We start from the raw sequence: 27,893 nt of genomic DNA, 5'->3' as shown, positions 1-27,893 counted from the left end.
TAGGAAGACACGTGGCACATTCCGCCCTCGAACGCGAAGAAATACAGCAGTAGGCAGAAAGGGTGGCCGCGCACGTGTGGCGCACGGACTCCCCCCTCCCCCGTCTTGGGTTTCTTTATAAAGGCCTCCCCGGCGAGCTCGTGTAGCCCTCCGCCTCTCCCTCCGCAGTGACGATGGCAGCTGTCGCTGACGACGCTACCATGGACGCCGTCCAGCGGCGCCTCATGTTCGAGGACGAGTGAGTCTCTCTCTCTCTCTCTCTCTCTGCTCCGTCCCCTTCGATCCGCGCGTTTGATGACATAGTGTCTCGCCTCGATCCTGCTGCTTTATGGCTCTTCCGATTGTTCATTTACCGTATGAGCTTGTTTCCACCTTGTTTTGCTAGGTCTGCGGTTGTTAATCAGATTAATCGCGTTTTTAGATGTGAGGTAGTTGGCGACGGGGGTTGGAAATTATTGACTATATCACTGTAGCTCACTTTCTGGAGGAGTTACTTATGTGCTTCCATAGATCTAGGATTAATGGTGAATCTGGGGAAATCTGATTGATTGTGCACGGTATTACATTTTGAAATGAATTGGCGGAATAGATCACAACGGATCGGATTAGAAGAGAGGATGCAGCGACGAAAGTACTCAAATAAAGTATAAAGAGTTAGATATGATTGACTTTTCTTTTCCAATTACCTCGTTTCAAAGATAGTATTATCAGTACTCGTTCCATATTTATTTTTACTAGATCTTTGCTTTTTGTATTGATTTATTCATATTACTGTGAATGAATGGACCTTGTGTCAAATATTTCTAAAAAGTTGGATATAATCTGATACTTTTGTTTCTTGAGCTTTAGTAATATCCTTCTCTAAGGTGAGCTAACTATACTAATTACCAAGGTTTACATTCTTGTGCTGTGCTGCCTCTAGTGTTGTCCTTGTTAGTTGTTTGTAAAGCTTGTCTGATCTCTCATGTGCTAGATCTGTGATTTCATGGTTGCAGATGTATCTTGGTGGATGAGAATGACAATGTCATCGGACATGAATCCAAATACAACTGTGAGTAATGGTTTTGATACTCCTAGCTGATTTCACCATCTATGTTAGTTTTTCAGTAAATTTTCTTAGATTACTAGTCAGAATATAAAATGTCTAAATTGGACTATTAAAACATTGTTAGTTTTTCAGTAAATTTTCTTAGATTACTAGTCAGAATATAAAATGTCTAAATTGGACTATTAAAACAAACCCTAAAATAACTACATTAATTATCAATATCAACTGGACTATCTAAATAAGCCCTAAAATAGCTATTTCAATGTTTCATCCCCTTTGAACTATTCTTCTCTGGATTCCTTGCTTCCCAGCTTTCTGCCAAATTCAATGTTGGCCATAGGTTTTTTGGATGCCTGATAGGAATAAACTCATCCAACTGCAATATGCATGATTATTTTTGTTGGTGTTGATTATTTTGGATCCTGGATTGATTTCTCATCTCGTGTTTCTAGGCCATCTGATGGAAAAAATTGAATCACTGAACCTGCTTCATAGAGCTTTTAGTGTTTTCCTATTCAACTCGAAATATGAGTTGCTACTTCAGGTATGCAATCAACAACGGCATCACTTACGCTAAACCTCAAGTATTCATATCTAACTAAACTTAAATAGGTTTTACTGGAAATCAGTTCAGTCTTGTTTAATCATCTACTTCCATTTTATTAGTTTTCCATTGTTGGTATTGTTTATTTACGTAATGTCGGAACACTTCATCCTTTTATAAATGCTGAGACCGTTTAGTTGTAACTTTTAACATGTAACTCAAGAACCTATGTCTTGAGAATATTTTTAACATGGTACTCAAGAATCATGCTCGTCTCAGTAATATGCATCCTCCAAATCTCATGTTAGGTTGTTTGGGCAGTTGAATCCAATTGTGTATGCAAACTAAGACCTATTAAGAATATAAATATGTAAATTAGTCTTCTTTTTTTTATCAACTCGAGTTGTCATGCAAAACACCACTATTTGCATCTCTTGTTATCATATCTTGGTACTTGCAGCAAAGATCTGAAACAAAAGTAACATTTCCTCTGGTTTGGACAAATACCTGCTGCAGTCATCCGCTCTACCGAGAATCTGAACTTATTCAGGAGAACTACTTAGGTAATATTCATAGTCGCCTTCAGTCCTCGAAACTATGTATCCTGACTTTCTCTGCGGCAGGGGTTCGAAATGCTGCACAAAGAAAGTTGCTGGATGAGCTAGGCATTCCTGCTGAAGATATACCTGTTGACGAATTCATTCCTCTCGGCCGCATGCTCTATAAAGCTCCATCCGATGGAAAATGGGGGGAGCACGAGGGTATGTCATGTCTATTGGCCTTAGCTTAGAATCCACTACTTGATATACTGATTCTGATGGATGTTCCTCTTGCCCATAGTTGACTACTTGCTTTTCATCGTCCGTGATGTGAAACTGCTGCCAAATCCTGATGAAGTTGCTGGTGTGAAGTACGTGAACCGAGACCAGCTGAAGGAGCTGCTGGGGAAGGCAGATGCCGGCGAGGAGGGTGTCAAGCTTTCTCCATGGTTCAGGCTGGTGGTTGATAACTTCCTAATGAAGTGGTGGGATCATGTGGAGAATGGCACTCTTCTGGAGGCAACTGATATGAAAACGATTCATAAACTGGTTTAGGAGTTTGTCTTTCGTAGGTGCTTTACAGTACCTGCCTAATTGTGTCAAGAAAGTTCCTGCATTCTCTTTGGCATGTCGTCCATCCCTCGGACTGAGTTGTAATAAGGTTTTTAAAACCATGTCAAAGTGTCCCTGAATCATTTGCCATTCTTGTTCGCAGGGTAAATGATCCTGCTACTTAACAATGTTTCTATTCCTTATCGAAACAAGTTGTGTTCATCTCCAACCTTAATTAATGAACTCTACGGAAGCAGGGAAGGGAAGTCGGCACCCATGGAAGCCCCTGCGGCTAATCAGAAACTTTGAACAAAAGCTTTCATCGCACATAAAACTCACAAAGCCAAGTAGGAGGGTACAAAAAATAGTCAGGAAAACACAATAGAGATTTACAAAAAGGATGTTCGTAAAATGATTTGCTAGCTAAGACGTTGAAAGTTTATGAAGCATATTCGTAAATGACGAATCAACTTCACTGCTAAACCTGTCGAGTAAAGCAGATTTGTGCTTGAGAAGCATCAACAAGGAAATGAATAGCATGAAGAAACTAAAATTGTTCGCTTGGCTACACAGGGAAAATAGACAGAAGTGAGCAACTTCTAAGCTGTAGTAATTTCCGGGGTGATAGTGCTCGGGGTCGGTATCAAAGCCAACATTTGGTTTTTAATTATACCCATGCAGGTCTCGATCTCCCTGTAGATCTGAAGGTTGTGTGGAGAACACGGTTGCAAACTCGCAAGAGCAGAATCGAGAATCTGGGCAATCTCGGCAGGTGGGTACTGTCTCTCTGTACAGATCTGCGCAAGCAAATGCAAATTATGGGGCATACAATTTGAATTGAACAAGCATTATGAAAGTATTAGGAGAATTTTATTGAGGAGCAGAAAATATTTAATAGATGAGTTGGTATCGAAATACAGCAAAGAAACTACGGGATCGATTCAAATGCGATGAATTTTGAATTTCTTATCAATTTTATACATAACACTTTACATGTGTCTCAAATATAACCTACCCCTAGCCCCGACAATTACGGATGTGATGTAGTAGTAAAGCACTCAAAGGAGCAATAAGAGAATCAGGGTTCGAATATCAAATGGGATGAATATCCTGGAGGTTGGCTTTTGAGTGTGCATAAACTATGCTCGGCGAACAAGGGGGGAAGGATGTCTACCTCCAAAATTAGGCAGGAAATCTTGTCCTAAACCAGCATTAGGTATCATTAATTTTGTTGAAGTACATGCGGTGCCATCCTGTTAAAAACAAGAAAATGTTTGGACGATGGTTTGGATTGTAATATAATTGGTGCAGATATGAGTGATCATGGCAACAACTAAGGGTTACTATCTAAATATTCTCTTGGTTACGAGAGTTGTTTCAGATTTGGTCAATTTTAAGTTTTGCATCAGCTTTATACAACATTGCAATTTGTGAATGATTAATTGTGTCGACGTATGCCTGATATGCCATCAAGTTTGTAGTTTTATGTCGACATGGATGGTTGCAGCAGAAATGAGTGAAAATGTCATCTGCTAAGGATTTTTTTAAAAGAAAAGACTTATACCAAACCCAATAGCTTAGCGACAACATTGAGGAACTGAGCCTCCATCTGCAAATCTTTTCTATCAAGGCAAATCTCGAAACATGACCTTAGCAACCGCATCCTATGGTCGTCATCGCCAGTTGTCCTAGCTATAGAAACTAAGAGTTACTTCTTATCTAAAATATTCCCTTAAGGGTTGTTCCTGATAGTGTCAACAATATCGAATGAAGAAACAATAACCCACTTTTGATACTCAACAATATTCTCTTAAAAGGGTCAATAAACAATATCAAATGTGTGCATGCCTCAATCAGCAACTTCACAAGAGAGAATAGAATAGTAGGGGAGCAAACATTTTATCACTGATGGAATATGAAACAATGGCAGGCGAACTTTTAGATGTCTTACAATAAATCAATCTTCCAAACCTCATTTTAGTGTGGACTAAGTCTGCTAGAAACAACATACAGAAAGAAATACTATAATTATTCAAGACAAGAAATGAAAGAAAATTAAATCCTGATTTTTGTTTGTGTTAGGTGAAAACTTGATGTTCTACAATCTAGGCAAACAAGTGGCAATAAGAAAAAGAAAATATTTTTTAGATACTGCCAACAAAATTTACCTGGATCATAAACAGGGTAGATACACATGACGATATTAGCTCAGAAGGAATTTGAGGATCAACATCGGATGAATGATTGGACTTTGGACTAACTGTTGCTAAGTCAAATATCCTTCCTGTATGCTCTGGATTGCCAGCGTTGCTATGTCCAGAATTAGGAGGCCCTTGTACAGCAGCCATACTAGAAACAGAATTATTTGCTAAATCTAAAGCCAATCCAATTTTATTGAAGGCATCTTCTCCTTCCTTAAGTGTGCACATTGCCTGGGAAACAAATCAAAGAATATCAGTAGAACCTTGAAAGGAGAAACTAGTGGCTAGGCCACACAGATGAAAAATAGTTCGATTGAAGTTGGACAAACATCTAGATGATAAAATATGTAATGAAGCCAACCTACTTCCAAGAAAAAAGAGGCCACGAAGGAAAAGTGCACTTTAAAACATCAAAATACCTTGACTGCTGCGTCAACCATCGTCCTTGCTTTTCGCTTTGAAGATTCAACAATTTCCACTACATGAGATCCAAATTCTTGATTGAGAATAGCAGATGAATTGTAAGTTTCTGGAAGTCCAGCAGATCCAGAATTTTCCATTGGCCTATTCCATGAAGGCGTTGAGTTACCATGGTACGTATTACGCTGTCTTAAAGAGAGCAAAGCAGAAGCAACCTAAAGCCCGAAGAGGCTAAAATTCAGTTTAAAGAAATTCCAAAATCAGCATGCCAATTAGATTAAGATTTTGCAAAAATCTGACCTGATCATTAGCATCACGTAGCTGAATAAGCACCATAGCATACTGCCTTCTGAAATGCTCCAAATCTTTTATGGTGTCACCATCCTGTTGCTTTTCAGATACTTCTTCGTTCATATTCCTCAATTCCTTCAAAAGAGCTTCCTGTGAATGCATCAGAGCTCATTAAATTCATAATTACTAAAAGCTAGTACATGTTAAGAAATGAATTGGAATTTGGATGAGCTTCCAGTACAGGAATTGTGACAAGCCAGAATCAGGTAGATAATTTACAATTAAATATAATTATTCAACTACAATGTCAGGTGGTCATTATGATTCTAGATGAGAAATGGTAACATATTTATAGAATGTGCTTACTATGGCATCCAAATTATCATATTGGCTTTATGTCATTTGGGTTCTATTCAAACATTGAAAACTAAAATTTTGAATGGACATCAGAATCAAGGGTAATAAACTAAGACAGCATTATTTGTTCCTTGTTGGAGTTTCAGTCCCTAGCTGAAATGGTTTGATTTTAATATTTTGCCATGCTAACATATAGCACACTTTAGCATGCGTTGAAGCATGCCTATGTGAATTCAAATGAATTTCCCCTTTAATCATTTTCTAATTCGCTTATTTGCTTCTAAAAAGCAAAATTAGATAATCAATTCAATTAAAACTTGATTGTATTTGGTCGTGTTGACAACCAACACTTTAAAATGTATTTAAGCATGTAAAAATATCAAAGTGAATTTAAATGAATTTTATTCCTTTATATCCTCTTTTACTCAACTTTTTTACTTCTAACATAAAAGGTAGCAGTTGGATACAACAACCACCACAAGCCTTTTCCCACTAGGTAGGGTCAGCTGTATGAATCCTTTTACGCCATTGAGCTGTATCTCCTATTATATCATCATCTATATTTAAATAAATTTTATCTTGTTTTATTGTTGCTAACCAAGTCTTTTTTGGTCTTCCTCTTCCTCGTTTGATATGCATGTTTATCATAGTTTCACATCGCCTAACTGGAGCATTTATTGATCGTCTAAGTACATGTCCGTACCATCTTAAACGTGTCTCTCGGAGTTTTTCCTTAATAGATGCAACTCCGACTTTCTCTCTAATGCTCTCATTTCTTATTTTGTCCATCCTCGTATGTCCACACATCCACCTTAACATCTTCATCTCTGCAACTCTCATCTTCTGCTCATGTGCTCGAGTCATAGCCCAACATTCAACTCCATATAATATAGCAGGTCTAACTGCGATTTTATAGAACTTACCTTTAAGTTTAAGAGGTACTTTACGATCACATAAAACACTCGACGCTCCCCTCCATTTCACCCATCCTGCTTGTATTCCATGTAAGACATCTCTCTCAATCCCTCCATCGTTTTGCAAAAATGATCCTAAATATTTAAATCTCTCGGTTCCGGGCAACTCGACCTCTCCTATCTTAACAATTGTTTCATTACTTCTAATATTGCTAAACTTAAATTCCATATATTCTGTCTTTAATCTACTAAGCTTAAAACCTTTTCCTTCTAGTGTTTCCCTCCAAGATTCTAATTTAGCATTTACTCCTTCACGTGTTTCATCTACCAAAATAATATCATCTGCAAACAACATACACCACGGTACTGTGTCTTGAATGTGCGCAGTGAGTTCGTCCATAATTAGTGTAAAAAGATAGGGACTTAGAGTTGATCCTTGATGTAACCCTATCTTTATTGGAAATCCTTCAGTTACTCCGTCTAAAGTCTTTACTCTGGTCGTTACATCCTCATACATATCCTTAATTAGTTCAATATATGTTACCCTAACACCTCTCTTTTCTAAAATTCTCCATATAATTTCTCTTGAGACTCTATCATAAGCTTTTTCTAAGTTGATGAATACCATGTGTAGATCTTGTTTTTGCTCCCGATATTTTTCAATTAATTGTCTAAGAAGATGTATAACTTCTATTGTCGACCTTCCAGGCATGAACCCAAATTGATTTTCTGTCACTGTGGTCTCCTTAATCTTTTTTCTATTACTTTTTCCTAAAGTTTCATAGTATGACTCATTAGTTTAATACCCCTATAGTTTGCACAATTTTGTACATCCCCCTTGTTCTTATATAAGGGAACTAAAGTACTTATCCTCCATTGATCAGGTATTTTTTTTCGTTTTCAATATCATGTTAAATAATTTTGTAAGTCATTCAATACCTTGTTTCCCTAAACCCGTATAAAGGAGGAGGGTTGCGTTAGGTTGCCAGCCAACGTCAAAACTATGGCAAATATTCAATGAATAGCAGTTGGATACTATATTAAATTAATTATGTTTTGTACCAGTCCATGACAATTCTCCATCTATAAAAGCATATTGAGATGAATTTAGATGGTTTTACTACTTAATTTTCTTTCACTACAGTTAGATAGTCAATGAATTGGAAATTTTTTTTATAGATATAACAAGAATCTTCATTATCATTAATCAAACATTTGAATTTATTTTTTTAACACGTGAATGTGTCAAATCATGTTGAGTGTTGACATAATATAGTACCTGTAGCATGAAAGACATTACTTGTATCCAGTAGAATTAGGTTTCAATACTAAAATAGTAAATTTCCTGCCATGCCTCTTCAAAAATGTGCCACATAAAATAACGTGGTCGGCTTCCTTGCCCCCAATGGTCCTAGCATATCAACAAGTTTCACACGCTACAATATTACCTTTAATTCAACCTTTTTTCCTGGAAGAATGACTTTAATAGCAGGAAGTTAAAAGCCTAATAGCACAAGGTCACAGAATCCCCTATGAAACCAAGTTCTTCATTAATCTATAATGATAGTTACAATGAAACTAATTAACAATTGTCTCATTTTCACTATGTTCTTTAATGATTAAGTTTGTCAATCTAAGATGTGTTTACTCTAGGAGCTCCTTAAGCCTTCTTAAAGTTGGTATTGTTGTTAATAAACAACAACTATCCGCATTGTGTTTTACAACAATTTCTTACACTACACTATCTATTAGACTATATATGCACAAGCGTCTATTAAACTTGTGAAATATAACCTTACTATTATGGTAGAGTAAGAAGTTGATGATACTCATTTATGTTGGTAATGCCTATCTTCTTTAAAGATTAAGTTTGTTGATCTAGGATGTGTTTACTCTAGGAGCTCCTAAGCCTTCTTAAAGTTGGTATTGCTGTTAATACACAACTATCCGCATTGTGTTTTACTACAATTTCTTACACTGCACTATCTATTAGACTATATATGTAAGTGTCTATTAAACTTGTGAAATATAACCTTACTATTATGGTAGAGTAAGAAGTTGATGATACTCATTTATGCTGGTAATACCTATCTTCTTTAAAGATTAAGTTTGTCGATCTAGGATGTGTTTACTCTAGGAGCTCCTAAGCCTTCTTAAAGTTGGTATTCCTGTTAATAAACAACTATCCACATTGTGTTTTACAACAATTTCTTACACTACACTATCTATTAGACTATATATGTATAAGCGTCTATTAAACTTGTGAAATATAACCTTATTATTTTGGTAGAGTAAAAAGTTGATGATACTCATTTATGTTGGTGATGACTAACTATCGTGTATCAATGTTATCCCATATAGTCCTCACTACTTCTTGCATGAAAGAATCAATATCATCATCACTTGTAGTAGTTGTTAATATAGATCCAAACTAGAAATTTCATAGAAAACAAATTGGAGGTAGGATACTAGGGATGGACTTTTGGAAATTGAATACCATGCTATCTATATCAATTAAAGTGGAAAACTTAGACATGCTCTGACTGATGGATTTCTTCTCCATCATGCAAGTATCATTTATTCTTGTTTGCTTGCTACCCAATTCTGGAAATCCAGGTTAATGTCCAAATCTATTGGATATTTTTATCTTATGGAATGAAAGAATCAGCCAAGTTCACCATGAGATGAGGCAACTTGAACGTTCACATTTTTTACTTAATGTTGTAACAACACTTGAATTACTTCCACTAGCTCCAACCATGCCACAACTATATCACATATCTGGGTTATAGTGATGTATATCTAGGGCAGCATGAAGAGTGACTAAATATTCTGAGTAAGCTGTAATATCATTACCACAACCGTTAAATTCATCATAAGATGGATCCTTCAAAATTGTGTATATGGAACTCTTCGCGTTGTTGTTGTTGGTGGTGTTTACATTTTTCTGTCATGTGTCAAGTTCTCCTTCATTGCATATTGTATTTCTTGGAAAATCTTCAAACAATAAGATGTTTGAGGCATGTGATCTAATCACTATGTTCAATTATATCACAATGTTTGAGGCGTGTATTGCTTGGTTTAAATGTTAGCCCCTCTGATGGTAGGGATGTGCACCACGTCATAAATGCAAACTTAAAACCTTGATTCAAGCATTAAGCTTTTCTTTCAATTTATGGTTATGAAAGTTCAGTGAGGCAATGATCTTTTCCAATATCATTATTCATTTACCTTCAATCAATTTGATGGTTTTGGAAGTACGAAATTCCTAATGTTTATCTACTTTTAATATTGATATACATTAGCCTTTTTTTGGTTAGAATACAATAGCCTTTGTTTATATAGGCATCATAATTTTGCTGAACCATTGACTGCAGGACAAACCATATACCCTAGAAAATAATGTATGGTTCAACTAAAACGAGTGACTAAATATTCTGAGTAAGCTGTAATATCATTACCACAACCATTAAATTCATCATAAGATGGATCCTTCAAAATTGTGTATATGGAACTCTTCGCATTGTTGTTGGTGGTGGTGTTTACATTTTTCTGTCATGTGTCAAGTTCTCCTTCATTGCATATTGTATTTCTTGGAAAACCTTCAAACAATAAGATGTTTGAGGCGTGTGATCTAATCACTATGTTCAATTATATCACAATGTTTGAGGCGTGTATTTCTTGGTTTAAATGTTAGCCCCTCTGATGGTAGGGATGTGCACCACGTCATAAATGCAAACTTAAAACCTTGATCCAAGCATTAAGCTTTTCTTTCAATTTATGGTTATGAAAGTTCAGTGAGACAATGATCTTTTCCAATATCATTATTCATTTACCTTCAATCAATTTGATGGTTTTGGAAGTACGAAATTCCTAATGTTTATCTACTTTTAATATTGATATACATTAGCCTTTTTTTGGTCAGAATACAATTGCCTTTGTTTATATAGGCATCATAATTTTGCTGAACCATTGGCTGCAGGACAAACCATATACCCTAGAAAATAATGTATGGTTCAACTAAAACTAGTTGCTTGCCAAGGATTGAAAAGTAAATAGTGTGCCTTCACATTTAGAATATAATAAGAGGCCGAGAAGGAATTGTTTCAAGTCATGCCACTTAAGTTATTGAATCTGAATCATAATAGAATAACTATAGTATTGAGAACTGAACAAACATACAAAGAATCGAGATAACCTTTTTATCAAGAGCACGTGATAATTCAGCAAGAGCTCTTATATCAGCTTCTCTTTCCTGAATTTGTGATAGAGAACAGGGTTGATGATACATGGCCTGCTGTGCTGCAACAGCAACTTGATTTACAGTAGCTTTAGCTTGCACAATGGCATCTAATGTGTCTCCCTGCCAGAAGTTCATTGTCACTCACTAGCCTTATAGAATGCTTCAGATTATAGAACAGATATAGTGAAAAGGGGTAACCTTGGCCTGTTTCATTAGTGTATTCATTTGATAACTAGTAGCAGAAGTAGGGGAGCTCCCACCACCAATGTCAAAACTCTCATTAGGATTAAGTCTCATAGAACTTCCAGTCCGCCAATCCTTGGTACAATCGTCTAGTTTTAGATCCTTCAAACTATTGCTATGTCTGCTGAGACCAATATTCCTTCTCAATGCTTCAGGAATGTTTACAAAGGGATTCAATGGCATGCAGTCAATATCCTGAAAAATAAGAAACAATAGATGCATTCCATTCAAGAGTCAGTGTTATCCCTATTGAAGGTAAAGAATTATGTCTATGAGAAGAGATTTAAAAAAACACTCTAAACGGCCAGATAAGTATATGCATGAAAAAACCATTTAGCGTACATATAAAATAATGCTCTGTATGTGACCACATGAGGCATTTAGGAAAGTCAATATTCACGTGCTTATGTGCTTGAGTCAATCAAATAGCTTGAGTCAAAATTAGTCAAATAAAAAATGGTTTGGTGAAACTAGCATGCAGCCCAATACATAAAGAGTGAGGAAAGTGAGAAATGTGATAATGAGTCATTTAATGATGAGTAATGATGACGTTTTGCTAGATAATTCTCCTAAACAGCATCAATTCATATAACTATTATTAGCTATAGTAGTGAATAATGTAGCTAATAATTAAACTTCTCGGAAATTCATTGATAATGATATAGTGCTATAATGGTTGAGCGACATACTGAGCCTATGAGGACAGTGAAGCGTATCTTTCCAACACAGTGCAAAAGGCACATCCATCCTCACATGAATTCTAAAAAATAATATTTCTCATTGAAAATAATATCAACCTATGTGAGGAAGAGGTACAGATTGAATGGATATATCTTACAGAATTAGAGAAACTATGACTGAACCAATGGTAGAAAAAGAAATTGGAGGATAAAAAATTGACTAGTAAAATGGAGAAAAATCATGCAGTCGAGGGGATTGAAAGAGAAAAAGATGAGGTCAACTGGTGGTATGGCCACAAAATGATGATGAGTTAGAAATTGATGGAATGTGAGCTGATAATCACTTGAAAATGAATGAACCGCAGATTACACCAGAGTTATAAATGTCCTATATGCTAGGCACTTAGGCAGTATATCATCAGCACAATCCAAGTCACAAGAATATGATGTTCCATGATGCTGATACAGCACGATAGCAAATTGACATCTTGATTTGAGACTTTTGAGTTGCAGGGAAAAGAACATTTTATCAGCAATAGCAAATAGTTGTCAATAATAAGGCAGGAATAGCAGTACTAATTCACCTACTACCAATTTCAAGCATGTTCAATAAAAGGATGAAAAGCCTCAAACCAATCATTTTCAGAAGAAAAAAAAAGATTTCATCCATCAGTCCAAGCTATGTTGAAGCAGGAAGTAGAAAATTATTTTGCAGTGACTAAGAAACATACTTTTAAAGTTTATATAGTCTGCAACTCAAGCCAATCAGCAGAAAAAAAAAAAAAGGGACAGCAATTTATCAAAACAGACTAGATAAATAATGTTAATTAACCAATAGAAAATGCAGTGACGAATTACCATAACAAATTCAACGCCTAACTCAGGACGATCAAATTGAATCCTGCATCTACTCTGGTCAGCGGTCAAAACACTTCCATCATGAAATTCTCGTGTTTTAGGGTGACAAGCAACGACCCGTTGACCTACTGATAAAGGGCGAGCTAGGTCTGGAGGAAGACCTTCTCTAAGACCAGCTCGAAGATCAGTATAGTGTGCCCTAACTGATTCTCTATACTGCTCAAGCTTCTCTCTTTCTTCCTTCAAAAATTGTTCAGAGAATCGCCGTGGTTTTCCAAGAGAACTGAAATTTGAATAAAAAGGTTATAGACTGCAATCCAAATAAAGAGTCAGTTTAAGACAAACCTTCGTATGACACCCCACTCCACACGAGTTAATCTAGGTATGTGTCCTAACCTCACATGATTCAAATACTCCACAAACTCACTTTTGGCAAACCATGGATAATCAATAGCACTGTAAAACCACTCAAACATACACCATCTCCGCAGAATTTTAGATGACAGACAATGAGAAAGTTTTCCCTGAAATGAAATAAATAGAGCATTATTTCTAGGAGTAGTATTTGTAAAAAGAATATATTGACCAAGAGTATACAAGTACCTTAAGCTCAAAAGTGCTGCTGGTGGCATGAGAGAGTTTATCAGGATGATCGGCCACACCATTTGGTTTAAAATCCTTCCAGGCCAATGCTTTTACCAGGCTTATCTTGCGACGATTTCTCTGTGTCTTAAGCAATTTACCTTGATTTTCAGTGGCAGCATGAGCCACTGCTTCACTTAAGTGAATAGCAGTTCTTCCAGCATCAACCGGAGAAGAGTTCTCTGATGGTTTAACAAACTTGTCTTGCCTAACCACTGGAACGACTTGACTTACTCGTTTACCCTTTACGATGAATCTTTTTCCTTCTTCAGCAGAAACCTAATGAACATGGTTATGACAGCATAAATACAAATCATACAATTTCAGCAAAAATATAGACACAGGAGTGGAGGCATCTATGTAATCAACCTCAAATAGTCATGACTAACATGGTAGTTTGATGATGAGAATGATAATGATATATAGGTGAGCAGATATCTAATTTGCTTGGTACTGCATATATGTTTGATGCAGAAGGCACAATATATATATATATATTGAAAAACAGTATTGAAGATTTAGAAATAAAAAAAAAAAAGTATTGAAAAACAAAAAGCTGAAGAAAGGCAAATTACCTCCATCCTCTGTGATTCACTTTTCTGAGGGTCATTTAAGAAATCAAGACATGGAATCTGCAAATGGTAAATAAATAAGGAAAGAGAATAACACATTTTGCATCAAAAAGAAACTTAAACTATTATTAACTGAATAAATCAGATAAATATGAAAATACTAAAATGATGACAGATCTCATACTTTTGAAGCAAACATTTTTGGTTTTCTTTTCTCTGTCAAACCAATGCATTGTTGGGCTTGAAGATTCATGTCAGCAATAGCTTTTGCATCAGGCTGTGAGCTCTTTGAAGATTTAGAGCTTTTCCTGGAAGGCATGTCAGAACCAACACTTGAAGGATTCCGTCGCTCCCTTTTCCCTGAAACTTTAGCCTTATCTCTATGGTAATTTAAGGGTAACAATTCAGATATATTAGGCTTCTCATCCATATCCATATTTTTTTGTTCTTCTTGAACCTTGGCAGATGATTCTACACATAAAAAAGTCACACAAGAAACATAATGCTCCATCAGTAAAAATGAAATTCAAGAAAATGCACAACAAACAAATGGATATGAATCCTCTATAGATATATAGGTGTACATACATTTGAATTAGATTAGACTAAATCAGTAAAGGTGAGAAGCAAGATTTCAAGTGTGCAAAGTAGGAAGCTAAAAGGATGCCAATGAGTCATCATGTCTAATATTATACTTAGAGAGCACATAATATATGAAATAAAAAATAAGTAGGAACTGAATGAGCAAGGACCAAATGTTGTGGTAGTTCCATGTCAGATCTGTGCGCACAATAACCAAAATGGCTCCTAATTCATGACCATGTCAATGACACCATCCGAAATGACATCCAATCCATTCAATATGGCAAGTTGGGGCATAATCTTTTACTAAGACCATTATCAGTTTGTGCACATTGAAATTGTTCTACCCTACCATCAACAATTGCTTGGTCTAGTGGTAGGCAAGCTACATCTCCAGAGTTTCACCAAAGGTCGGGGTTCAAATCTTTATAACAACACAATTGGGAGGATTTAACCTTGTCGCTCTTGCTTCAAATGGAGAATTTACATCTACTGTGGTTTGAGGGCACATAGTGATCAAAGATTTAAAAAAAAAAAAGCCCTGCCTCTTTTTCGGTACTGCTGGGTTATGCATAAACTTCAGTACGAGTGGATTCATCTAAATTGGACACAAGTCTTTTAGTGGGCATCGACAAACAAAGGCTAACTTCCTTGGTAGTTCAATCCATGGAAAACTTCTCATCTACATACTCTGGCGTCACTCAAAGACCACCAAGATATCCAAATTGAGAGAAAGATGTGCTTATATCCTTCTTTTCCCGTCCATACTTCCAGAGAGAATATGCCTGGAGGAATTATGGATTGACAGGTATTTGGAACAAGAGAAACAACCAGACTCCAGAAACAAACAGTGTCATCCATCTATGTTTTTGAATGGATCGTCAAATACTCCTACTGGATAACTCAAATAGTGGTCCATATCCCTAGAAGCACATTGCATTGTTATAAAACATACTGTACATCCTTGATCCTTCTTGCTCTTGTATGTACTAATACCACGTTCTTCAACAAAAGTGATAAACCAATGGATTCCATTACATTAAAAAACAATGATTGGAGTTACATGCAAACCCATAAAAGTAATTCAATTCACTCTACGGATAAATATTTTCAACTAATTTAAGCATAATATATTAAATTGTTAAGATAAACATGCAGTTTGTTAGAGAGAAAATGAAAGGGAAAGGCCAAAGTTTGGAAACTGACCAGCTTGAACAGCAGACGATGGCAGCAAAATGTTAACAGACAAATCTGCTAGTGTCTGCAAAGCATCCAGGGCAGTGTTCTCATCTGCCAACAAAAACCATATGGGTGAATGTCCATTACTAACTAGCATAGCATCAAATGATAAAAAACGAAATTAAAGGAAGAAACGGGACGCAACACAAATGTTGGAATGAGTACTATACCTAAAGTTAGCAACAGAAAGATTTTACGTGATGACTTTGTAGCAATGTTAACAACAGAAAGATTTTACTTGAAGACTTGTAGCAAAAGATGTAAGCTTACTTGTTGATACTTCTAAATTTATAAATAACAAAAAAATCAAAAAAGGCATTTTCATCGAGTTAGTATTTATCATGTTGATTCCTAATGATACAATGTGGGTTTTGACTTATAACAAAATTTCATTTGAAACGAAAAAAAAAAAAAATGAACTCACATGTGTATGGGTCATGGCCACTAGATAAATATGTTAGTATGCATTGTCACATCCCTATATTCAGACTACAGCCAAACAATAGTGAATAAAGTATTGTGATGTGTGAACTAATATGGAAGAGAAGGAGAGGGGGAGGAGGTGGTGGTAGCAGGAAGAGAAAAGTAAATGAGAGGTGGAGATAGAAAAGAAGAGGAAGAATTCTCCAGAAGAGTCCTTGATATCATCCAGTGGCCTAGGATAGCAACAAATGGCTATATCCTCTGTCAGCATCATTTAAGGTCTGTTTACTTAGATGGAAGATCTGAGGGGAGGAGGGAAAGTGACACAAAAGATGTACAACATGATAGAGTACACTATCTATGATTTTGTAATCCTTCCCCCTCCCACCCGCTTACTTCTAGTCCAAGTAAATCGACTGTTAGAGAAGGCCATATGTACTCTCTGATTCAGATCCACCCAGAGGAAAATGCAGGAACTCTCATAATATTGAGTTTAAACTATCACTCAACATGGCTCCAATCAAAAAGGCAGACGTCTTAGGATAGGCATGAACCAAGACTTCCATACATGGATGAGGCATGGTCAAGCAAACATTAAAGGCATTCTTAGTTCAAGGAAGGTAGATAAGCATGTATAATGTATCATAATCATCTGCACCATTTCAATTCATTACAATAATGATATAATGTTTATTCCAACAGTTTGGTATTGGCTAAATGAATCTTGTCCATTCAATGGGCTCTATGCAAGACTATATTACCAGTAATATTCAAATCAATTTAATATTATTAACATATAGCCTAATATTCAATTTATCAACGAATGCATTAGTACAACAGCAATCAAAATATAAAGTAGAAACATAGTGTTGCAATTTCTAATATGTCAACCTATAAAACACCTATATTAATGTTAATTTAGAGAATGTTCAGACTCATGAACCCAACTAAGGAAATGGATAACTGTCTCGAACAATGATAGTATAGAAAGACAAACAAGGGCAGTTTGACCGGAACCTCCAAAAAAGAGTTGTCGGCTTCTTTTCTTCGATGATCCACTAGTGGGTTTACTGTCTCTAATCTCCATGTCTTGTTCATTTTTTATTTTCTTGACACTTGATCCTTCCTCAGTACCACTGCATGCCTCCCTATCATCATCGATTTGAAAGATTTCCATGTCTAGGTTCCTTGATCTTTTTCCTTGATGTTTCTTCAACCTTTTTGGAGCTCCAACAGTTCCTTCACCTTCATTGCCGTCTCTATTAAAATATAAATTCTCAGCTTCCCTACTACCTAAACTAGCTTCATGGCATTCACCGTCCATTTGAACACTGATTAATTTGGACCTGTCTTTCTCCATTTCAGCACTCTAGATTCATAAAAGAGACTGATTCAAAATGAATGCAAAACCAAAGCAGCAAGATGGACAATACAAGCACCAACTACCTTTTGTTCAGTACTTTTAATTGTAGAAGAATTTGAATGGTTGACCCTCCTTCCAGGTGTTAGAGACACTTGTGGAGAGCCATAGCCACCTCCTCGCAAAACCTCTGTCAAAGCTATAGCTGCAACATGAGCACCTTCATCATCAATAGAATCGACTTCTGCCATCGAAGACTGTTTACTCATATATGTTGGTCTTTCCTTGTCATCTTTGAGATACAGATTTGAAACAGGAACACGAGGAGTCCTTTTTCCAACAGCTCGAGGCTGATTGCCAGAAAATAGATCTACAAATATTTCAAATCGATTTAATTCATCTAATGAAAAAAAAAAGTCATAGGAATGCTCCCATACAAAAAGGAATCAGGTACACATGATGACTTGAAAAATCAAGCATAAGGTCAAAAACAAGAAAGCAAGCAAGTGCATTCGCCTATTTCCTATATCACAAGTGTGAGATTTTGTTTACAGAAGTTTCCTTAAGGGTACAATTTTCATTAAGCAGTCCATGATAGAAGCATTTTTTTTTGGTGCAATAACTCATAGTCTCTATCCATAGGATATGATAAAGAAAACCTTGTTTGGTAGGTTCAGAAGGGTAATTTCTGAAATAACCATATTTCGACAGAGAGCATCCAAGATTCTGAAACACCTATTAATGATAGTGGTCAATGTAAGAAAAGAAAGACAGCAAAACTTTGGAAAGTTAGTCAAATTAATTGTTGACTTACATTGTGCTCGACAGGTATAATTTAGGAAGTGGAAGACTTTAATACTTGCATTTCAAAAGACATGTGCATCAAGACATACATACAAATTAGAGACATAAAAATATTCATCATATTATTGTCATTTTCTCGTTATTCTTCATGTAATAGATATTATAATGAACAAATATTCATCAATATTAATGCTTGCACATTTGGCACCACATTTTGACTCTAACATATTCTAGTCCTCTTGATGTAATTTCTCTGATCCTCATAAAAGATAAAACCCAAATTCCAAAGGTGATATCTGTGGAAGTATATTCTTCAACACTTCTTTTAAAAAAGATAAGAGGAGAAAGTAGATTTTCTCCCTCACAAACATAAGGTTTTTTATACAGAAAATATAGAAGCATGAGATGGAAAAACTGCAGTTATTAGAATAGGGCATTCAGATATAAAGTGTTTTATACACCAAAAAAATCTTCTCACTCAATGAGACCTACATTTATAGAGAACTTTCAGTTTTTTTTTTGTTGTTGTTGGTTAAAAGGAGAGTCTTGGCGCAACAATAGAGTTGTTGATGTGTGACCTTGTAGTCACAAGTTCAAGTCGTAGAATCAGCTTCTTGCAATACAAGATAAAGTTGTATATGATAAATCCAATGTGGTCCAACCCTTCCCCGTGATCCCATATTGGCAGAAGCTTCGTGCACCAAGCTGCCTTTTGTTGTTGTTGTTGTTGGTTAATGAAAATTGACCCAATTTATATGTTTGTCGTAAAATAGGAGTAAAACAAAACTCCTAAAATGTAAGGATCTTTGCTAATGTAACTATGTTATCTATATGTTAAGATTTCTAGATTTTGTGGACATTATTTTTGAGCTTTCACTTAATGCAGTTATGGACAACATATCTCCCTAATCCTACATTCAAGCTAAATTATCGGAGCAACATAATTGACATGATATTTGATTTGTCAGTCGCAACGTATTACGAGGCTATGTGAAAATCCTAAAGCATTACTTAATTACTCAGAAAAGTACAATCATACTTTTGCACTTAAATATATGTGTGTGTGTGTGTGTATCTAAGTGAATAAGTCACAAAAAATGAAAATGAATACTCTTTAGAGATTTTAGAGGTGACTAGAAGAAGCCAAATCCCTGGTTGGAAATACTTTGGCAAATATTTTCTCGCCCAGCTATCTTTTTTGAGGAAAAACAGCATGCTGAAACTCCATTTCAATTAAATTGCTGATGCTTAATGGATGAAAAAAATACATTGAGCTAATATAGAACAATTTCCGAAAGCATGAAATTTACCTCCAGAACGCTTCTTCTTCAACAAAGATAGGCATCCATATCTTGATGACACTGATTGATTTTGCAACCTATCAGGAGAGTACCCATCAGAACCTTTGGAGTTAAGCCGAAATTTCCCCCGGCCACGCTTCTGAGGCTTTTGAGATGTTCTTGCTACATCATTTCTTTCTTGATCACTATTGTTTCCTTCCTGTTTATTGATGGTTATTGGCTTTAGATCACAGAGGCCAACAAACTGAATGCATGGTAAAATGAGCAGAGTTCAAGAACTGAGAAGTCATAATAAAAACTTTACAGAATCTACAAAAGATTGAGGCAACCAAACAGCAAAGAAAACACTATTTCAACTGCATGGTACACAAAAAACAGGACCAACAAAATACGAAAGCATATTTCATGAAGATCCAACAAAAACAAGAAACAAAACAAGAGACAGAGAGGAGAAGCTGTGATGAAATCATGAGACAAATATATATGTCTATAATGTTTATATGTAGGTATATAATGTTGTCTCGTAGCCTCCAACCCACACTTTTCCACTTTTTACAAATAATGAGAATGATAACAGGTGCTTCAGGAGAGAAATATGGCATAGCATTCAATGTGAATATAATCCCTCTATATAAAATCACTTTCAAGACCTTTGTGTTATCAAAGGCTAATGAAATTCAAGACTATGATTCAAAAGCAGTTATTCTTCTTATATAAGGGAAAAGTAGAAACCATCTATGCCTAGTCTGCTTGCAGCAAAAAGAGCTGCAATCTTATCATTTAAGAAAAAAACTTGTCATTAAAGACAGCAAAATCAATGGTTTCTATGAAGAACAATGATTCCAGGATTCAGTCAGAAACATAATACTCCTAGACATTGGATAATTACAGCAATCACTGATGGAAAAAGAATGTTGAGGAGAGTTCTCTAATGATTTGTTGGTTTTGTTTGAAGTAAGATCGTTTGTTGATGACTAGTTAATTAGTTAAATGACTATTTTATCAATCATTTCATTAAGAAATAGAATAATCAAGGCATTTGATTCTAAATATGTTGTATCAGGTTGTCAAGTTGAATGATAATATGATGCTATGTTACTCCTTCAGTCAGGTTCACAATTTTCAGTGAGTATCACCTACAAAGTCAGTCTCTAATTACCAGTTAATTTAAAATTACATGATAAAATCTTCAAGCTTACCAGATTATTGTAGTGATCAATCATCATTGCAGTCAATCCAGCTGCAGTCGCTGTTCCTTCTGGAAGGGATAAATATGCCTGATCCATAAAAAATGTTAAAGATTCACCAACATAACCTGTAGTACACTGTCTTTCTCTATGTATAATAATACAAAATATAATAGAGAAAAAAATGAATGTCAAAAGAATCAGTTGTATTTCAAAAAAAAAAAAAAAGAAGAAGAAGAAAGAAAGAACCAATTCCAACTAAAGCCATTGATTGCTTATTATTAAATAGAACTTTTCTAAAAAAATGGCTGTCAATAGCCTACATTCTCCTGCAAAAATTGATGAGGAGAGGGATGGAAGCATCTTGTGCATTGAGTTTTCAATAAGAACAATAGAGATAAATCGTGTTACAAGTTCTAACCAACCTGAAAAATTGTGGAATTTAGTTTCAGTTTCATTCTCTAGTTGATTTCAACTAGTTTTATTACTAAATGTTATATCTGAGATGAATGATGTTATGTTTTTTGTTTTCAGTCATTGCAGAAAACTGAAAAGCCGACATTAAAGCATGGGCAGCTTAGACAAACAAATACAACAGTGGGGTTCAATATAGCTTTGTGCAACCATACAACATGATCTTTATTTTCTAAGATGAAAAGAAATCCACTAGTCAGATTCTGGTAAAAGATAAAAATATTTTTCTAATTGTTCCTTAAAAAGTTCAGTAGGTGTGAAGTCAAAATGAATCCAAATTTTCTCAGCTACCTTAGATCAATAAACAGAAACTTGTTATCTTGTGTGACACCAAATTTTTCTTTATACAGATGTGACGGAAATAATAACAATGAGGCTATACTCATATAAGATACTATGACAGTTCTATCCCAAAATGGTGCCTTAAATCAAGAAAATCAAGTCTATGGATGATTAGAAAAAATGATGCCAACAGGCTATGCTGCCAGAACATATTGTGAGTTCTTAAAGGATATTTATAGCGGCAGCAGAAGCCTCACGACAAGAAATTCAACATGCAAAGTTAGAAAATATAAAATGGAAATGGGAATTAACTTTAAGGACCAGACCAATGGCAATCTAAACAACATGAGACCTAAATTGAAATGATTGTCCAGGTTTGGTAGACAATAAATCTATGACAATTAATAGTACAATACGACACAGACAGATTGCTTGTCTAAACAATTTAAATGCAGAATATTATAATAGAAGTGCAAATGCATGATGGATTTTCACTTTTAGCAAGAGGAAATCAAGAAGTAATACTTTGTTCATGTTGTAAAGAGCTTCTGACATATCTGATGTTCTGTTACGTAAGGTACCAGCAACCTGGAAATCAAATATGAGACATGTTACATCCAAGAGATCATAAAACATTCAAAGGATACCACAACTCAGCTTATCACAGTTGCATGATATTACGATTCTTCTACTGTTTCAGAGAGGGAAAAGTGCATACCTTTTTCCAATCTTTCCCATACTTACGGTAATTTTCATAGAAATGTTCAAGTTCATCCTTGCTCCATCGAGAACCTAGCATATCAGACAACTTCCTTTTCTGCATTTTCAAGATGTCACATGATAGCTTAATAATTGACAAACTGCCAAACTATATTAAATTGCAAACAGAGTTGCCAAAAAAAATACAACATTTATGAAGTATTTAATAAAATTTCATTTCCCACAACATTTTTATTTGCAAAATGCAATAACTGTTATTTTTCTAGAATTAGTAGAATATCTCTCAATTACTTAGTAACCTTCTTCATTTCTCATAAAATTCAAGGTTGTAGCTCGCTGATGCCTTTGCTATAATGCCGACATATATCTAACAGTGAAGTGGGATCCATAAAAAATTGTTTAGTTTTGGTTCCTCAATAACATGGGAAATTCTCAACTCGGGTTTCTTCCTAGACATGAGTGGTTGATGCTAGGTTAGGTGCCTCTTGTGAATAGCTAGAAGAAACTAAGGGCTATACAATATTCACTAGGAAATATTATATAAAAACTTCATCAGCAAGCATACTCAATTTGCCCATCACAACCAACTTTAAGTAATGAGGGGTAAGTGAGGGAGGTGGTGAAATGCAAAAACTTCCTCATCTGCTCTGATTGCAAAAAGTGTCCATTCCATTGCCTGAACTCGGTTTGGCTAATGCCATTAATTTCCATTCTATTGCTCTAATTTCAATTATTAAGAAGTACAACTTATTTGATCTTAGATTTATATATTCCCAGACCAAGGAAGTTAACAGTTGCCTTTCATGTATCAAAGAGAAAATGAAAGAAATATTTGCTCAACTTGATATGACCTGAGTGAAACAAGAGAATATTCAGATAATGCTAGAAGAGATTTTTATTGAATCAAATGGGGGAGGCAATCAAAGCAGCTATTGTAAATAATTGTCTTGTTCACTGGGAGTTGCTCCACATCTCTGTGTTGACTTCATGCAGTCTCATCTCTGATTGTATTGGATATTTTCTGTGAGATGTGATACACACACTTTATTTTCAGCATTGAAACTTTCATGTTTTAAATGCTTATGACCACTTGGACTTTTTTTTTATGTGCAATCTTATTTCATTTATGCTTGTGTGGTGAAATTTATGGTTGTGTGTCACTTGTTGCTAATTTTGATATCATTTCTTTGATCATGTTATATATGATGTTTCTATACTTACGATCATGCTATGACTTTGTTATTTATGTGAATTTTTATTCATGTTAGCATGATATCTCTTTGGTCATTTTGTTGTTTGTCAAATGGGGAGAAAGATAGGGACTATGCTAAGACTTATTTATCATGATTTGTTATCTTATCATATCATCTACACGATTTCTGTTTTTTCTATCATTTCAACTATTAAGTAGTACAAACTATTTGGTCTTGGATCCAAGAAACATGAATGCATCCTCAATAGCCTCCAAGGCATACACGAACCGGTAACCATGTGGCAGATTTGCAGCATGAGACAAGGGTTGAATCAAGGCGAAGCCATGGAAAATGCCCTCCCACATGGGGGTCTGCTTGTTACCTGATTTACCTATGTGTATTTAGCCGTGGAACCAAAGATACTGGGTCGCTTGGAGTGAGCGATATCACCTTTTGCAGCATGAATGCATCATGATATATTGAGTTTTACAACTCGTGCATGAAATTTAGAGTCCTGTGGTCATTTTTCACTCAAAAAGAAACAACTATCAGGAGTCATCTTATGATGCAAGAAGGGAAAATATAGGAAAGTATTCCAAGAGATACATCTTAAGATATATGAAATCCAGGAGAGTGTCTCAAAGAGAATTAACTGATCTTGCTCTTATCATGGAGAAGAAGTAATTTTGAAATCCCTCAAGATATGATCCTTGAGGAAGTGATGAATTTTCCACATGTAAGTAAAAATAAGTACCATGTAACTAAAATTATGGGAGAAAAGATGTTTTCCAGTGACTTTGCAAATGAACAAAATCTTCAATGCCATGATATTAGGCTATTCATATTGAATCACATTCTGTTTCTATAACTTGCTTCACTTTTTCTATTAAATTTATAAAAGCATTTGAAAGTGACATTTTGAGGATAGTGATTTGATCAGATAGTGACAAACCATCTAACTGATGAAGCAGATCTATTGAACTAAACAATGAGTTGCAGAACAAGGAAAGGAGAGAAAACTTACTCGTTGCCGGCTTTGCTTTGGATGTGTCTCATCCTTCTCAGGCCACTCTTCCAAATCCTTAGCAAAGTGCCTGTTCACATTTCTCAATTTTCTGGTTGAAGCCATTGAAACTTCTTCTATGTTGCCCCTGAACATCATCAGTAGATACTTAATAAGGTTCATTCAAAGTGCCTTACATTAGCAAGGTAAATGTTATGTAAGTGATTCAAGAGTAGACACATTTCCATTTGAACTGGGCATTCTAACTGAAAACAGCTTCAAATTAAACTAGGCTTTGACTAAAGAAAACAAATGCATAACGATGTGAATAATTGGAGGAGTAAATCATCTTGCCAATAAGACAAATCAAAAACCTTATTTTGAGGAGGTAAAAACCACGGAAAAAACAATTTAATATACATATAAAATAAATAAAACGAAATCCAGTGATACAAAACTGATTCAAGAGAGAGAGAGAAAAAAAAGGGTACACATATCACAACCGATAAGTTACATATGAATAACATAGAGAAGAGAACGACATGAAGTTCAGAGTCCAGAGCCTCCACATAGTATGCTACTGACAATATCTAGTACCAAAAGCAAACAAAAATATCAGCAATGACAGGCGAGCAGCTCGGGAATAGCAACAAAAACGAAACTTCGCCACGCTGATCTATCAGAAAAACAATTCCGAGAGCAATTCAAATAGTCTAAAGATAAGGCAAAAAAAAGAAGAGAGAAAATTAAATCTTTTTCAAAGGGAAACAAAATTGTGGGGCACTGGTAGCGGGCGAGAACATCGAAGGAAGTTTGGGGAAAGGAACAGGAGTCGAATACGGTATCAATTAAGACCTCAGCGACGTGATCCGAAGTGAGAGCATACGAAATATGAAATCCACGAGGGATCTTCACTTACACTTCCGACTTCTGCGACGACAGCCACGAGATCGAGACACGGCCAAATTCGAGCAAACCTTTGGGCACACCCGGAGAGATAGGGGCGAGGGAAGCAGCGAGGAGCTCTCGAGGCTCGTAGGGCGAACGGAACGGCTTCTACGGCGGCAGGGCGGGGCAGGCGACGGCTGGCGGCGATGCGCGAGGCGAGCAGCGCCTCCTTTCCGCTCTCCTCCGCTTTGCTTCTCTTCGATGGAATCGGCGGGTGCGAGAGCGAGACGGGGAGGGAAGGGGGAAAGGAAATAAAGGCAAAAAAACAATAGGGTATGGACGGTGATGGGGAGCTTTAAGATTCGTGCGGGCTCGTGATTATTTCAAAAGATCTGCTGCTGTTGCTGCTGCTACTTGCAACTGGTTCAAACAATCGAGAAATCATTTCGTACCACATCTTCGCACCCACCATCCACCTTGCTCGAATTTGGCAATGCGGTAAAGACACATGGCACAGCCATCCAATGGTCTCAGTGAGTGGGATGGTTCGTTTTATACATGAGTTCGCGACGAAATTAAAGGAAAGCGGTAACGATTTTGAATGTCAAACTGGCGTGGTCGTTTAGTCGTTTCGGCGAAGGCACGCGAGACTGTTGACCTCTCGCACCGGAGCCTCCCCTACCAGCACTACGGTTCTTCGAGAGACCCTTGCCCGGCTCTTCACACGGCATCGTGGGCTAGGTAACAAGAAAATGTATTTGATCCGGTTTGAGATCGAGGGATGGGTTAACTCACATGAGATCGTCCTGGTTGATTTCAATTGTATCAGTTGCAATTAGATCTAGCTTCTCCAATCGGATGGGCTTTCATTGAAACGACTCTTAGCAAGTCGGTCTTTAACGGCAAGGGCGGATTCAGGATTTAACCTTTGGGAGGCCAAAATCCTTGTCACTATATTCACCGTCTGATTGTGCTAGCGAATTTAAAATTAATTACATATTCAATAAAAAAAATTAAGTTTTCTATTAGTAGTTTGATATTAATATCTTGAAGTTATGTGATCCTATCCGGGCGCTGAGTCGACAGACGTTGGGGACGTGACGCTCTTGTTGACGGCGTATGAACCCTTGACTGGTGTGAGCCTCCGGTAAAAACCTGCAAACACAAAATCGAGCCGGAAAGGGGTTCCCGGTGACGGCCCTCCGACGCTCAAGTCAGCTCCGGCGAAAAGAGATCGAGGCAGAATAACGAGCGTGAATACTAGCTACAGTAGATGAGAATACATACCTCCGTCGAAGCTTGGGGTCTTTATATAGGACCCCTGGGAGGCGCGTGCACGCTTCTCGAGGCGTGTGCGCTTCCTAAGACATACCTCGAAATGGATGTGTCAAAAAAGTATTTCTAGCGTCATACCACAACCGTTCGAGCATATCTCTACCTTGAAAGTGGAAACTTCCACCGTACGATTCTCTGTCCGGCCCGGCCGTCGACCATGTTGTTTGTCGACGACACATGTCTCGAGAAGGATATCACCAGTTGTCCCCTTCGTCTTCTTCTGCGCCTTTTGTCTGCTACTAGTCTAAACGGGAGAGATGCTTGGACTCACTATCGTCCGGGAAGGGTCATCCGCTCGGCTGAGGGCGACTGGCATGGTCTTCTGAACAAAAGGAGTCCTGCTTGGCTTGTGAGCGTCGGAAGCTCGGCATAACGGCCGAGCTGTCAAAGCGTCGGCTCGGGCGCTATCCGCGCCGATCGCGCAGATAGGTTAACTTTGACTACGACCGACACAGGGCCGTTGACCATCCTCCGGGTAGGCTCCCCTTTCTTACCACCGAATCACGTGTCTCCCCCTTAAGTCTAGTCGAAGGAGGTTGTAAGTCCGACTGACTGGACTAGTATGCCAACACAGGGCCGACCGGTCAGGGACGCCGAGCGGCCATAACATTACCTCATACCGCCGAACAGAAGCGTGTCCGCTATCACTTGGCAGAATTTTTTACTGATTGGTCTGCCTATCTGAAGATGATCAGCGATGACCTACCTCAGTTCTCCTCAGAATGCTCACAAATCCCGTCTATCAGGGCAAAGCATGCGGCCACGCCTTCGTAATGGCCTTCATTAAATGTCCTCCTATGATTGACAGTCACGTGGCACTGCCGCTGTCATCGCACGCACGAGGCGATAGGCTCGATGTAACCTCTGGCGGTTTGAATTCAACTGTGCGATTTGCGCCTTGGGGCCTGCGACTTAGATCGAACGGCTCCGCTCGGCCGAACCTCTCTTTTATAAAGTCGTAGCGTTGTTCCTGATTCATTTCGCAGTTTTTGCATTTT

The 27,893-nt window shown here is 36.8% G+C and overlaps 2 protein-coding genes across 3 annotated transcripts; one reads left to right on the top strand and one right to left on the bottom strand.

Annotated features, from left to right (window-relative positions):
- Positions 1 to 67: 67 nt before the first annotated feature.
- On the top strand, positions 68 to 2,912 carry LOC122045783 (isopentenyl-diphosphate Delta-isomerase I). Its single transcript, XM_042606154.1, has 6 exons — positions 68 to 238; positions 996 to 1,051; positions 1,501 to 1,592; positions 2,053 to 2,155; positions 2,216 to 2,353; positions 2,433 to 2,912. The coding sequence occupies exons 1-6, from the start codon at positions 174 to 176 to the stop codon at positions 2,684 to 2,686; spliced, it is 708 nt and encodes a 235-aa protein (XP_042462088.1). The 5' UTR covers positions 68 to 173; the 3' UTR covers positions 2,687 to 2,912.
- Positions 2,913 to 2,987: 75 nt separating this feature from the next.
- On the bottom strand, positions 2,988 to 25,868 carry LOC122045782 (protein ALWAYS EARLY 3-like). Of its 2 annotated transcripts, none has more exons than XM_042606152.1 (20): positions 25,592 to 25,868; positions 24,694 to 24,820; positions 22,475 to 22,573; positions 22,282 to 22,344; positions 21,013 to 21,090; positions 19,823 to 20,057; positions 17,795 to 18,078; positions 17,366 to 17,717; positions 15,893 to 15,976; positions 14,289 to 14,575; positions 14,108 to 14,164; positions 13,494 to 13,811; positions 13,236 to 13,414; positions 12,891 to 13,173; positions 11,308 to 11,547; positions 11,065 to 11,229; positions 5,605 to 5,745; positions 5,304 to 5,519; positions 4,852 to 5,115; positions 2,988 to 3,480 (listed from the first exon to the last, which is right to left on the bottom strand). In XM_042606152.1, exons 2-20 carry the CDS (start codon positions 24,796 to 24,798, stop codon positions 3,283 to 3,285), a joined length of 3,648 nt encoding a protein of 1,215 aa, XP_042462086.1. In that variant the 5' UTR covers positions 24,799 to 24,820; positions 25,592 to 25,868; the 3' UTR covers positions 2,988 to 3,282. The 2 variants fall into 2 exon arrangements, with proteins under 2 accessions (XP_042462086.1, XP_042462087.1); XM_042606153.1 differs by having other exon boundaries at positions 19,823 to 20,012.
- Between the last annotated feature and the right edge of the window lie 2,025 nt (positions 25,869 to 27,893).

The sequence above is a fragment of the Zingiber officinale genome, chromosome 2B (assembly GCF_018446385.1).
Source record: "Zingiber officinale cultivar Zhangliang chromosome 2B, Zo_v1.1, whole genome shotgun sequence".
In the NCBI taxonomy this organism is placed as follows: Eukaryota; Viridiplantae; Streptophyta; class Magnoliopsida; order Zingiberales; family Zingiberaceae; genus Zingiber; species Zingiber officinale.
Note: the sequence above shows the minus strand (reverse complement) of the source record. Positions and strands in the feature narration are given on the sequence as shown.